Source organism: Moschus berezovskii, chromosome 15 (assembly GCF_049115385.1).
Source record: "Moschus berezovskii isolate FMDL1 chromosome 15, NW_MosBer_1.0, whole genome shotgun sequence".
Classification (NCBI taxonomy): Eukaryota; Metazoa; Chordata; class Mammalia; order Artiodactyla; family Moschidae; genus Moschus; species Moschus berezovskii.
Genome location: NC_142474.1, coordinates 46,159,772 through 46,174,713, shown reverse-complemented (window position 1 = coordinate 46,174,713; position 14,942 = coordinate 46,159,772). Strand labels below are relative to the sequence as shown.

At 47.9% G+C, this 14,942-nt stretch overlaps 1 protein-coding gene across 3 annotated transcripts in view; it reads right to left on the bottom strand.

The window, feature by feature from the left end:
• Positions 1-1,864: 1,864 nt before the first annotated feature.
• Positions 1,865-14,942, bottom strand: part of DZANK1 (double zinc ribbon and ankyrin repeat domains 1) — a 50,950-nt gene continuing 37,872 nt past the window's right edge. For 2 of the 3 annotated variants that reach the window (XM_055430409.2, XM_088844036.1), the window contains 5 exons: positions 14,372-14,452; positions 13,581-13,708; positions 3,951-4,001; positions 3,290-3,364; positions 1,865-2,866 (listed from right to left, as the gene is read on the bottom strand). In XM_055430409.2, coding sequence (XP_055286384.2) covers positions 2,743-2,866; positions 3,290-3,364; positions 3,951-4,001; positions 13,581-13,708; positions 14,372-14,452 — 459 coding nt within the window. In that variant the 3' untranslated portion in view covers positions 1,865-2,742. The remainder of the gene's footprint in view (positions 2,867-3,289; positions 3,365-3,950; positions 4,002-13,580; positions 13,709-14,371; positions 14,453-14,942) is intronic. The other variant, XM_088844035.1, reaches the window with a different exon arrangement.

Sequence of the window (14,942 nt, the reverse complement as noted above, 5' to 3'; positions counted from 1 at the left end):
CCCAAACACGTGACTCACTGGGCATCACCTCAGACCAGCCTGTCTCGTCTGGTCCCTGGCATGTTGTACCCCCATTTGAGAAAGAAAAAGAGTGAAAACGGGGCTGAATATCAAAGAAAAAGGACAAGGACAGTAGACTAAAGTGGTGCATGAGTTGAGTTCTCCAGAGGAACAGAGCCAATGGGATAGACGTTCACTGTAATAGGGAGAGATTTATTCCAGGAGCTGGCTAGTGATCCTCGTGAAGGCCGAGAATCCTCACCTCCTGATGTCCGCAGCTGAGACTCAGGGAAGCTGGCCACCTGGTTCCAGTGTAAGTGCAGAGGCCGGAGAACCAGGAGTTCGGCCTGGGTGGTGTCAGCCCAGTCTGAGGGCGGGATAAGGGGTCCCAGCTCTGGAGCCAGGCAGGGGGGCGTGAGTGCTCCCCTCCTCCACCTGGTTGTCCAGCCCCGACCCCGTCCACACGTGTGATGTCATCACGGCAGGAGCAGGGACAAGTGGGAGCATCTAGGAGGCTAGGGAGGCAGGGAGGTGGTAGGGCTTGGAAAGAAGCCTGGGGTCCCCTGTCCCATGATGAGGAAGTTGTCCAAGGCCTGAGGGCACTGGAGGACGAGCGGGTAGTAAATTTAATTTCTTCAACATGAGGAGCCAAATCTGGATCTGTTTGCTGTATAAATGTCCACTTAAAAGAGCTAAGAAAATAGCCAGGGAAAGAGCTAACAGCTAACTCTGAATACTTTGCTGCCATATGCTTTTTATATTAATCTTCACAGTAACCGTCCGTTTTAGGCAACGTGGTGGAAAAGGAAGGAAAGTGTTTTTTGGAGCTGGCTGACTGAGGACAGAGCCTCCTTCTTCAGACAGCCTCTCACTGACTCACCTGGATTCATTCTGTGTACCTACTCCCAACGTGGCCCCTCAAGGTCCTTACCTCTTTTTTTAAAAATTAATTTAATTGGAGGCTAATTACTTTACAATAGTGTAGTGGTTTTTGCCATACGTTGACATGAATCAGCCATGGGTGTACATGTGTCTCCCATCCTGAACCAACCTCCCACCTCTCTTGATGGCCCTGCCTCTCGCACCCTGGGGAGCCGAGCACAATGGGAGCCATGGGAATGGTGGTGGGTGCTCCTGGGACAGGTGATTAAATCAATAGCTGGACCCGAATTCACCCTCTGGGACCTTCCCTTGAGGGGAAGCTGTGGGCCGCCTGCCTTGTGGGGAGGCCACTAGAACAGCCCGGGAGGTGGTGGCTGGGGGGCGGTTGGGTGGGTGTGTGTGTGCGCATGGCCACCGGCAGCGCCCCCTGCCCCACCCCACCTCCTCCTCTCACAGGGGCTGGTCCCCAGTGAACACCCACCCTCTTCTGCCCCAAAGTGTCTCAGTACCCACTTCTAGAGGGCCCTGCCCCGAAAAGGCTCCACTGTGATGGGTCCTGCTCTCCTGAAAGATGTGAAGGGGAGGGAGACAGGTCGGGGGTTCACTTAACTCCTCTGTCCCCTGCGCCCTTTATGTGGCCACTGGGCCTCTGACCTGGGAGCCAGGGTCGCCGCCATTCAAGCCCACAACCCCACTGGGGCTCCCGTCTGACTCTGCACCTGTCCCCCTGTGGACAGGTGTCCCCCCTGGGAAAGGAAGTGCAGGCGGCGATGCCAGCAGTCACCCTGACAGGGTCTATCACTTATGATCATGAATTAATTATTCTAAGTTAACGAATATCCTATTTTCAGAGGTTAACAGAAACAATTCTGAGACTCCGTGATGGCAACGTTAGCACATTAGCACGAAGATTGAGATGATAATCTGAAAAAAAGGAATGAATCAAAGTTTCACATTCCTGTAACTGGTTTATTTGAAGCTTACCTGTCAACCAGAGAACAAGCCATAACAATACGAATATTGAAGAGTTCAACTTCAAAGGGAAAGATTCTAATAACCTCAATCTTTATGCACTAATTTGGAACCAGTTTACTAGATATGTTAAGCAAATAACATGCAGAGCAGTATGTGGTTTCCCACTATTTGTCTTAGAAGAGGGGACAGAATACAGGTGTGTTACTTTCACTTAACGTTCACGTGTACTCTACACGAACACATACACACACGACATACACTTGCTTATATAATCCTACGCTACTTCTGGAAACATACAACTGACATGGAGGTCACTGGTGGTCTGAGGAGGGGCGTGAGTGGTTGTGGGGGGGGATGGGAGGGAGACTTCACGAGATTTCACACTTCTTTGCTTAGAACCATATGCAATTATTGGGAAAGACTGAAGGCAAAAGGAGAAGGGGGTGGCAGAGGATGAGATGGTGAGACAGCATCACCAACTCAAGGGACGTGAATTTGAGTAAACTCCGGGAGAGAGTGAAGGATGGAGGAACCTGGCATGCTACAGTCCACTGGGTCACAAAGAGTTGGACACAACTTGAAGACTGAACAACAACAGTATGCAATTACTGTCTACTGAGAAATAAATTAAGATTCAAGAGCAAGTTCAAAGACAAGCAGCAACACACCACTAGTGTACACTACGTTCATCAGGATCCAGGGCGTTTGGGGAAATACTCAGGGAGTGTGGGCATGGGTGGCTTACACTGTCACATAATTTTTTTAAATCTTATGAGTGGCTCTCAAGCTCGATTTCCAAACCTTGAATATGCATTTGGGAGGAAGCGAACACAGCACAGCCGGAGCTGGGTGACTTCTCTGAATGATGCCCATGGGCCCTTGGGCTTAGCGTTCATCCAGGCCAAGCTTAGCAGCAAAGAGCGAGGTGATGGGCTCATCCCCAGTTTCCAGGGCCAGGTCGTATGCCGTCTGGCCTCTCGCGTTCTTCTTCTGGACGCCGGCGTTGCATCTGCGAAGGAAAATGGGGGTGAGCTGATGGATTCCAGTCCCTGAGCCTCAGGGCCTGACTCCTCCCTGCTGCTGGGGCTCCTGGGCCCCCATCCCAAACTTCCCCCTAGAGGCCACCATGACCCAGCCCTCAAGGGTGGCAATACCCTGAGCCCTTCTGACGGGCTCTGCAATCTCACATGTCCAATGCCAGTTCCAACAGAGGGTTCCCATAGCCTCCACAACCCACAACCAGGTGGATTTAAGGGGGGCAGCATTTTCATTGTGTTTTGAAAAGCCGTTAGTGCCTTGGGAGCCGTGGTGGGATGGTGGCCCCCATTCACTGGGTCAGCTGTTTGGGCGCCAGGACCCCCTGAAATCCTCACAGACCAACAGGGGGATCACTGTGGCAGTTGGAGTGTCCCCCAGAGGCCAAGGAACGTACCCCAGTAAGGCAGCGATGCACTCCCTTCCTGCCCGGCCAAGCAGAGTTGCTTCATGAAGAGCTGTATTTTGGAGCCTGTTTGGGTGGGAAAAAATCCCTGGCTAAATCCTTGGTTAGTATCCTCGAGAGACTGGAGAGGGAGCAGGCAACCAACGGGGCCTTGGTTTCACCCATGACATACTTAACTAACCCAGGAAAATCTCTTGACTCTCCCCTTTCTGCTCCTTTCCTTGGAAGATTAGCAGGGTAAGCTTTGATATCAGAGAGAAAGTTTTAAAGTGAGAAATCCCACATAGATCTGGTTTGTAGTCAATTTATACTAATAAACACTATGTTAGTATATTTCCTGCAAGAGTTCATGGAATGTGTGGGACATGGTCTTACCCTTGGCTTGAATCCTGGCGGCTGTCCTATGACAATAACCTTTCAGGGCTGAGGCTCCTATTCTTGTGTGGGGACAATGACTTTGGCTTCAGTGAGTGTGGCTTGTGTGATATGAAAACAAACACCAGTCTTAGAGCCCCGAGGGCAGGCCTGAGAGGTCAGACAGCATATTTTGCTATGTGCCAGACTCTCCACGTTGCCTGGTCAGCTTGGCCCAGTGAGGGAGCAGTGGCTGTCACAGTGGAGGAAGGGGTGGTACCTGCATTCCAGAACTCACGAAAGGCTCCTGATCAGAGGTGGCAGGAGTGATGGAAGGTGGGAGTCATGGCTGGAGACAGAAATGAGATGAGCAGCTGAAGGTCTGCATTCTCCTGGCCCCTGGTCCTTCCCTCGACACCACCACCCTGTCCCCTGCATGTGCAGAAGTATCTGCAGCCATAAACATATCCCGTGGAGAAAAAGTGTGGTGGCCTCTTTTCTGAAGATGGTACATGGAGCCTCTGGTGAGAACCAGGTCAGCAACTCCCATGCCCAGAGGGAAGCCTTCCACTTGTCCCAGCCTGAGAGTAGCTTCACAGACTCGCCAAGCTCCCCCTCATTTGATAAGCTCCTGCTATATACACAGAATTCCCACCCACCTAGCCCACTTCGCATTCGCAAACCTGAATGGATGATAAAGGATTCTGCACATCTGAGAAAAACTGGCAGCATCAAAGAGAAAAAAACCAAGACACACAAACATAAGAAATTTAAAATGACTGAAGACAACATAAGACAAAAAGAGAGGCTGTGAAGAAGAAGCAATCAGAACCAAAAGGCACTCTTAGAAAGTAAACTTCCAGATGTTCAAGTTGGATTTAGAAAAGGCAGAGGAACAAGAGATCAAATTGCCAACATCTGTTGGATCATAGAAAAAGCAAGAGAGTTCCAGAAAAACATCTACTTCTGCTCTATTGACTATGCCAAAGCCTTTGACTGTGTGGATCACAACAAACTGGAAAATTCTTAAAGAGATGGGAATACCAGACGACCTAACCTGCCTCCTGAGAAATCTGTATACAGGTCAAGAAGAAAAGGTCAGTTTTCATTCCAATCCCAAAGAAAGGCAATGCCAAAGAATGTTCAAATGATTGCACAATTGCTCTCATCTCATACTCTAGCAGAGTAATGCTCAAAATTCTCCAAGCCAGGCTTCAAAAGTATGTGAACTGGGAACTTCCAGATATTCAAACTGGATTTAGAAAAGGCAGAGGAACCAGAGATCAAATTGCCAACACCCGCTGGATCACTGAAAAAGCAAGAGAGTTCCAGAAAGGCATCTACTTCTGCTCTATTGACTATGCCAAAGCCTTTGACTACGTGGATCACAACAAATTTTGGAAAATTCTTAAAGAGATGGGAATACCAGACCACCTTACCTGCCTCCTGAGAAATCTGTATGCAGATCAAGAAGCAACAGTTAGAACTGGACATGGAACAACAGCTGCTAAGTCACTTCAGTTGTGTTCGACTCTGTGAGACCCCATAGACGGCAGCCCACCAGGCTCCCCTGTCCCTGGGATTCTCCAGGCAAGAACAATGGAGTGGGTTGCCATTTCCTTCTCCAATGCATGAAAGTGAAAAGTGAAAGTGAAGTCACTCAGTTGTGTCCAACTCTTAGTGACCCCATGGACTGCAGCCCACCAGGCTCCTCCGTCCATGGGATTTTCTAGGCAAGAGTACTGGAGTGGGGTGCCATTGCCTTCTCCTGAAACAACAGACTGGTTCCAAATAGGGAAAGGAGTACGTCAGGGTTGTATACTGTCACCCTGCTTATTTAACTTATATGCAGAGTATATCATGCAAAATGCTGGGCTGGATGAAGCACAAGCTGGAATCAAGATTGCTGAGAGAAATATCAGTAACCTCATATGCAGATGACACCACCCTTATGGCAGAAAACAAAGAACTAAAGAGCCTCCTGATGAAAGTGAAAGAGGAGAGTGAACATGTTAAAAAGTGAAAATATTAAAACTCAACATTCAGAAAACTAAGATCATGGCATCCGGTCCCATCACTTTATGGCAAATAGATGGGAAACAATGGAAACAGTGACAGACTTTATTTTCTTGAGCTCCAAAATACTGCAGACAGTGACTGCAGCCATGAAATTAAAAGACACTTGCTCCTTGGAAGAAAAGCTATGACCAACCTAGACAGCATATTAAAAAGCAGAGACATTGCTTTGCCAACAAAGGTTCATTTAGTCAAGGCTATGGTTTTTCCAGTAGTCATGTATGGATGTAAGAGTTGGACCATAAAGAAAGCTGACTGCCAAAGAATTGATACTTTTGAACTATGGTGTTGAAGAAGACTCTTGAGAGTCCCTTGGACTGCATGGAGAGCCAACCAATCAATCCTAAAGGAAATCAGTCCTGAATATTCATTAGAAGGACTGATGCTGAAGCTGAAACTCCAATACTTTGGCCACCTGATGTGAAGAACTGACTCATTAGAAAAGACCGTGATGCTGGGAAAGATTGAAGGCAGGAAAAGATAGGGATGCCAGAGGATGAGATGATTGGATGGCATCACTGACTAGATGGACATGAGTTTAAGCAAGCTCCGGGAGTTGGTGATGGACAGGGAGGCCTGGCATGCTGCAGTCCATGGGATCACAAAGAATTAGACACAACTGAGCAAATGAACTGAACTGAATTGAGAAAGTAAAAAAGCTGACTGTTGAAATAAAGAGTAGTTAGCAAGAGAGCTTCCCTGGTGGCTCAGAGGTTAAAGCGTCTGCCTCCAATGCGGGAGACCCGGGTTCGATCCCTGGGTCGGGAAGATCCCCTGGAGAAGGAAACGGTAACCCACTCCAGTATTCTTGCCTGGAGAATCCCATGGACGGAGAAGCCTGGTAGGCTACAGTCCACGGGGTCGCAAAGAGTCGGACACGACTGAGCGACGGAACGGAACGGAGCAAGAGAGCCAAGAAAACCTCTTTAAACAGAAAAAGGGAGATGAAAAATATGGGGAAAGAAATTTAAAAAGACAGATAGAGGGGTTCAATTCAAGAGGCCTACCATTAACTCATAAGATTTTAGACAGAGAGATTAGAGAAAATAGAAGAAACTCCCCCTGAAAAGACACATGACTTTTCAGACTGAAAGGGCCACCCGGATAATGAACAACAGTACATCAAAAAAATACCCATGTGAAATCTCAGAACATCAGTGATAAATGCTTCCAGGATGAACAAACAGGTCACAAATAAGGAAGAATTTGCTGTAGCATTTGCATGGGCTATGCTGGATGCTAGAAATCATCAGAACAAGGCTTGCTAAGACTTGAGGAAAAATCATTTTGAATACAGAAATTAATATCAAGATATTAGTCAAGAGTGAAGACAAAAGAAAGTCATTCTTGACATTCAAGGACTCAAACATTTTTTTCTACATACCCTTTCTGAAGAGGTTACCTAAGCCCACACTCCAGCCTGACAAGGGTCAAAAGCAAGAAATAGGAAAGAGTGAAGAGTAACTACAGGTGGATTCCAGCGAAAAGAAATGCCATGATGACCACTGTGCAACAGGGCGAGAGAGCTGTCAGGCAAAATCTGACTAATAAGTATACTCTAAGAAGAAGGCCTCTAAGAAGAAAAGCACTGAAAAAGTAAGGAACAAGATAAGACTAGAGATGCAGTGAATGTGTGTTCTCTTTCAAATCAGAAAAAACAAAGGCAATCAGAAAGTCCAGGGAAATCAAAGATACACAAAACATGAACAAGTTAGTCATGGATTGTGAAAAAAAAAAAAAAGAAATGTGGCCTGATTTTGAATAATTTATGGTGTGTGTAAGGAGAATCCATTTGACATTTCTGGTAAGAAAATTTTATTTTCACTGGCCTAAGTGTTGTTGTTTTCTTGAACCAACAAACAATAAAATGTAATCAGAATATAGCAATGAATGATGTTTATGTAGCTATGATAATGCAATCACTCTTCATACTTTTCAACCATTGGAATCAACCAATGGATGAAGAATGGACGTCTTTTATTATGTTAACACAAGTAAATGCAACTGTGACTCGTGTTGTAAAAAGTAATCATTGACTAACAGAAGTTGTGAGGTGGAAGGGGAAGGAAAGACAGAGGTGAAGGTATAGAGCACTGATACATACTCGGTACACACGTCTCAGTACACACGGGCCAGTCAAGCGGCATCATTGAGAGATGATAATCAGTGTAGAGTTCAGGACTATCACTGTTATTTTCACAGTAATTAGTAAACAACCAAAGACAGTAACAGCATGATCAAAACGTGATGGTGGGGTCAGCAAGTGTAATCACCATTTATCACAGCAGGAATCAACAGATGCTATCTGCGCATGCTAGATCAGGAATGACCCATTTAAGTGTACTGTTTAGTGACAGAGATATAGCTGACTCCCGGGAGAACTTTAAAATATTTACACTAGTTGTCCTTGAAGACAGAACTGCGGATGAAGAGGTGAAGGTAACGGAGACCTGCCAAGCTCTTTCACAGGATGTGGTTTTCTTCAGTCATGTCCACATCTTATTCTGATACAACTGAAAAGTTACTTGGTGTGTATGGATTGATTTCAGTAATCATACACAGTTTAAGAAATCTTTCTGCCAGCCCAGTCATAAATAAGACAATGTCACTAGGACCGGTCCAGAAATGATGAAACTGGTAAACAAACCTCCCACGCCGCTCTGTACCTGAAGCAAGCCTGTCCCAGACTAACTCTGGGAGCCTCTGCTCCCAGACGGGGAATGGAGGGGGCCCTCTCCTGACCACACCATGCTCAACTCTCTTACTCTCTATTTTCCTTGCAGCACTTAGCATTCTCTGAAATGACTCATTCATCTGCTTACTTGTTTACTGTCTGTCTCCTCCACTACAGTCTGAGCTCCATGATGGAGGGGTCTGTCTCCATCACTGCTGTATGTCCACTGCCTAGCATGCTGACCAGCACACAGTAGGTGCTCAGAAACCACTAGTGAAATGCACACACCAATGAAGAGAATGAACAGACATACAAACTTGATGAAGGAGTGTTGCCTCCTAGACTGAGACCCACATGATTTGTAAGAATTGCAGGTAAACATGTCTATGAACCTCTGCCTCTAACGGTGGGTGTCGGGAAGCCCCTGCCTGATTCTGGCTCCAGAGTCAGAACTGTCCAGGTGATAAGACTTTCCATTTTCCAGAAAGTGAGAAACTTAGCACTTTCAACTGGTTTTTGCTGCAGCAGAACTCTCAGCACCAAGCCACCCCAGTGGTTTCAGGTCTCATCTAATTTTAGATCTTAGCATTCATGTATGTTCCATTCTGCCAGCTTACCTGGCCAAGGACCCTGGTCCTGAGTAAATCTGGGTGGTGTGATTGGCTAGTTAATGGCTGTGTGCCTTACACCTGAATTTCCATGGCTTTCCAAAGATCTGCCTTTGGTTTGAGGCATACAGTTGCTCCTGGCAACTAAGATTTGGGGATCAGCCTTCATATTGCTGTTGGTGGTGGTGGTGATATTATTATTCGTTTGAGCAGATCAACATCACTGACCTGTGAGGCATGGGGAAAATCCCATGTCCAATAGCACTGTGAGACCATCTCCTTACTGAGGGCCACGCTGGGCCATCTTTTAACATCTCGGTGTTTATAAGAACGGGCTTTGATCCCTGCTACTCAGATGGTGGCACCTGGACCACTGGCCTCTCCTGAGAGCTTGGCAGAGATGCAGGATCTCAGCCCTGGCCACACCCAGACCTACCGAATGTGCATTTTAACAAGGTCCTTGGGTGGATTCATATACATGTTACAGTATGAGAAGCACTTATGAAGTTCATCTTCTTAGAGCTTGGGGCATTAAAAAAATACACATGCCCTTTCCTTAATGTGAAAATGTGGAGCTGGGAGGGCTTGGCGACATCTCTTAACAGCAACAGAAGAATTCAGAACTTAAACCCAGTCCTAATACCTTTCTGGGCTATTCTCCCTGGCCCCTCTCATCCCCATCTTATGCACTGTCCATCACTGAGCAGCTGACACTTTCCACTCAAATCCTGACAACCCACCTTTTCATTACCACAGCATCGTGACTGCTACCACTAGAGTTCAATCGTAAGGCTCCTCACGGGCACCTCAAAACACTCATTTCATCCTCCACTAACTCTATGACGTGAGCACAATCACCCCCATTTGACAGATGAGAAGAGTATGCTCCTTTTCTCCACATTTTGCTCTCTCCTGCCTCCAAACTGTTCCGTCACCACAGAAGGCTACCTCTTCCCCTTCCCCCCACCGCTAGCAAAATTCCCAGGGGTCCCCTTCAAAGTGTACGTTTCTCATGAGGTCTTTCAGGTCACATCTCCTGGGCTCTAAGACACTTGAATTATGTGTTTGTCTACTCCGCACACGTGTGGGTGCCTCCTGGTGCCCTTAACAGTGCCAGGGCCACCAGGTCACATGTGACAGAGTGCTTGTTCCTCTCTCGGCGAGCTGACACCAGTTACAAATTCAGGGTGAGGGGTGTACAGCATGCTGGAAGCCTGACCACAGAGGTCTCGGTGGTCTTGTCCTTCATCTTTCCTGCCTCCCTGGTGGTAGAAGGCTTACCCGTCACTTCACACCCTTGGGTTCTGGGGGGCTTCATCACGCATTTCCCATTTGAACTTATTTAGTCACAGGGTCACAGCATCTCCGAAGTAGACTCCTGACCTCCTGCCTTCAGAGCTGTCCCCAGACTGAGAGCAGAGGGTGTTCAGTTTACTGAATGAAGGCAGTGTGGGGGTGAGGGGGGCCGGGTTGCTGATGGCTACATTTTCCAGGTTAGTAATTGATATTTCCTGCGTAACCACAGTTCATTTGGGAAAATGATAAATCTTCATTGTATACTCTGCTCCTCAGACTGACTCCAACACGGCCAAGGCATGAGATGAAACACACCCTCGTGTCAGAACATCAAGCTGTAAGTTTGTTCCTCCGAGTAGCTGCTGCTGCTGCTAAGTCACTTCAGTCGTGTCCAACTCTGTGTGACCCCATAGATGGAAGCCCACCAGGCTCCCCCGTCCCTGGGATTCTCCAGGCAAGAACACTGGAGTGGGTTGCCATTTCCTTCTCCAATGTGTGAAAGTGAAAAGTGAAAGTTAAGTCGCTCAGTCGTGTCTGACCCTTAGTGACCCCACGGACTGCAGCCTATCAGGTTCCTCCATCCATGGGATTTTCTAGGCAAGAGAACTGGAGTGGCTTGCCATTGCCTTCTCCGCTCCGAGTAGCTAGTCGTCGTCATATCAGACCTTCCAGAACACGGTTCTGCACAGCAAGTACACCACGGTACTCTGTGAATTTGTATCATAAAGACACTTTTCTACCAGTGCACAGCAATGCAAACTGTTTACCCCAATCTAGGTATATCGGTGAATCAAGGTACACTCTCTGTGCGTAAATCCTGAATTATCTAACAATATATCTCCACGGTGAACCTCTAACTACATTGATAACTGCATTTGCCTCACCTGCCTCCTGAGGCAGAGTTCAGAGGTGCGAAGTTTAAAACTGTTCACAACTGTGAAGAAGCCCAGCTGGCGCCCAAAAGCAAACAGCGTCTCCATGTCCCTCTCCTCACGAGGCCTTCCATCTGTGCGTCTGAAGTTTGCTCGTAAGAGTTATCAGCTTTGGCAGAGGATGTGTATTACTCCTTGGCCATCCACTTTCTCTCCAGGAAATAGTGAAGGATAGGGAAGCCTGGTGTGCTGCAGTCCACGGGGTCGCAAAAAGTCGGACATGACTGAGTGACTGAACAACAAGATCCCCTTTCTGCTGAGTATGAGTTTATTCTGGTAAGAAGGACACAAACTGGGGAGCCAGAAATCCTAGGGAGGGGCTTTCTACTGCCTGCCAGGCTGCTTGACAGAGGTTATTTCTATAGAGACCACCTGGGCGACCTCTCTCCATCAGCTCAACCAGCTCGGGGTGGGAAAGAGCATGTGAGTCCTTGTTTGCAAAGGGCCTCTTCTATAAGAAAGTCAGATCTCCGAGGGGCTTGTGCCTGAAGATCTCAGCGGAGCCTTGAGCTCGTGTCCTGGATCCAGCTGAGAGACAGAGGCCAGGAGGACTCAGGCCCAAACACTTCAAACGAGCAAATACTAGCCAGTCTTAGTAGAATTGGCTCTCTGCTTTCCAAACTCCATCCTACATGACCCATAAACTGTTAACAGTAACCAAGACAACGCAGGGGGAAGTGAAAAAGGGCTGTTACACACACTCAGCCAGACCATACAGCCACGAGCTAAACTTAGTAGAAACACAAGGAGATCACCCATGGGTAAGATGTCAGTTTACAGAATGACAATAAAGCAAGAATGGGAACTGAGGACACCAAAGAGAAACAGGTCATCTGTTCCATGTCCAGCGTAGTTTCATCCTCTTAGCTGGACTCTTCATACAGCCAGGACTCATCACATGTAAGCATAGATTCAAAACATGCTTGAGAGATTTTTGTAAATCTCTCAAACCACAAACATTATTCTCAGATGCAATTTAAAAATCCTTGTCTTGGACTACTGTGGTGGTACAGTGGATAAGAATCTGCCTGCCAATGTAGGGGACAAAGGCTGGAGAAGGTCCCACATGCCGCTGGGCAACTAAGCCAGTGTGCCACAACTACTGAGCGCCCGTGCCTAGAGCCTGTGCTCCCCAACAAGAGAGGCCGCCACGTGAGGAGACCACACACTGCAATGAAGAGTGACTCCCACTCGCCACAACTACAGAAAGCCGGCACAGCAACAAAGACTCACTGCAACCCCCCAAAAAAGTCCTTGTCGGAATTATACAAATATAAGGTACATCTTAACATAAAACAAGGTGGCATTATTTCTATTAATAATGATAATGTAAGTGTAGGTAAATGACAAAACTTACAAGGTATGATGCATGAGAGCAGTAAGAAAACCTGAGAAAGTAAATTCCAGGCATCAGATGCATTCACCCACATCCCAAACATTCTGCTATAAAGTGAAACTAAAAAGGGGTCCTGTCTGTTGACATGGGGTCCTACTGGGCCAGAAACCTTTGAAAACATACATAGAAAAATTGAGGGATTTTGAATAAAAACGCTAGAGGACATTTTGAAACAGAGGAAGACAGAAGTGAAGCTATTGAATTTTCATCCCCTGTGCTCCTTGCCATCCTCAGAGGCACAGTTCATAGAGGGACCCGACCTGGTCTCAGCAATAGCGAGGGAGGCCGAGCGGCTGACCTGTGATCAGGGCCGTGGGATATGAGCTGTTAACAGCGAGGCCCTGGACTCAAAACGCCATCCACCCCAGTTTCCAAAGCGATTCGCAAGAGAACAACAGAGTCACCGGGCTGGGAGGCTTGAGAGGCAGGTGAGTAACCATCCCAGTCTCCGGATGTCTCTCTGTCCTGCTTCTTGGCTGGGAACACCGAGGCACCAGGAGATGAGGTGGTCAACTCAGCTTCCTCTCAGTGCTGTTAGTACCCGGAGATACCAGGACAAGGTTTTCTTTCTGCGGTAACTTCACGGGTACATTTCCACGGGGAACACTCTTACCATTTCAGATCATGACGAAAACAGGGCTTAGCACCCAAGGACTAAGGGTTTGTGGCCCCACAGATATAAATAAATTCATGAGCTAACAAACTGGATCATCATTTATAAAAGCCACTAAAAGATGATCCAATGATCTGTTTAAAAACCTTCGTTTTACCCAGATTTGGAAAACAGACAACAGTCAAGTTTCTCATTCAGGCCAGAATGGGTTGAAATGGTCCTTAAGTGATTCAGGTTGAAGGGGGTGGGCGTGTAGACTGACAGTGGAGCGCCGCCAGGCCCTGGCTGGCTGCGACCTCACCCAGCACTCTCCCCTCCTCGCATCTCACTTACGGGCCCCACTGCTGGTCCACGTCTGCTCCTCTCTGCACGAGAACCGGGATGGCTTCGTGGTGTTGGTTCATGGCCGCCAGGCTCAGGACAGGCCGATCTTGGTTGTCACTGCAGTTGGGGTCGGCTCCCTGCCGCGTGGGGAAAGGGACAAACTCGCACAAGAGCCTGCGTTCCATGGCACCCGCTCGCCCTCCTAGTAGCAAGTCACTGGCGGAAGTAAACTGCTTAACTCAGGAGACAGGAGAAGCAGGCAGCCCAGGACCAGCTCTGAAGACAGAGCTGTTGTGTCACAAGGGTGATGGACTCGAGTTCCTGTCCCCCCCAGCCCCCCACCCTGCAGGAGGCCCCCAGAGGGACCACTCTGCTTCTTCAGAAGACAGGAAGCTCACACAGGGTCACAGACCATGGGTTCTGTCCCCCGGCCTGCAAGTTATTTGGGTTATGTGCACTTTTCTGCCTATTTTTTTTGCTATAAAAATTAGCAACAGGTAACAGTGTGGATTTTTTTTTTAATGTGGATCATTTCTTTAAAGACTTTATTGAATTCATTACAATATTGCTTCTGTTTTACGTTTTGGATTTGGGGTCACAAGGCACGTGGGATCTTAGCTCCCCCACCAGGGATGGAACCTGCACCCCCTGCACTGGAACGTGAAGTCTTAACCACTGGACCACCGGGGAAGTCCCTACTGTGCCAGTTTTGATTAGCCGCTGGGCCCGCTGCCTGGACAGTTTCTGATTAATCGGCTCTGTGAGTGCCCAAGATGGGGCGGAAGGCCGGCTGTCCTCACCTCATCCAGCAGCTGCTCCATCACAGATGCTCTTCCCTCCCCTGCGGGTCCGACCTCCTTCAGCAGAAGCCTGTCTTCAGGCTGCAAGAGCACAGAAGCTGGTCATTTGTGTGGCCACAGAGTATTTTTACTGGCAAGTCCCACTGGCCCAGCTCAACCCTCAGGTCAAATGTCTCCTCTCTGGGTTACATTCTGGGCCCCAAAGACAGGTAAGCGTGAGGATGTGTGTGTGCGTGCATATGCAGGCATGTGTGTGTGGTGTGTATGTGGTGTGTAGGAGGTGAGCATGTGTGGTATGTATGATCCTCAACAGCCAGCAGCACAAGTAAACACATCTAAAGTAAGCCTGGCCGATCTCTGATGTCTTGCCTGGGGGAAGGACTCCACACAGACGCTTCTTTGTGCTACTAAGGACAGGGGTGCAATAAGAAACCTCACAAAAACCCCCAGAAACCCCACACTAGTTTTATTATCAGTGTTTCTAGGAAAAGCAACCAGATGAAACCCTGAAATTGACCCTGCATGGTTTATGTAGTGTCCGTTGCTCAGTTGGGTCTGACTCTTTGCTACT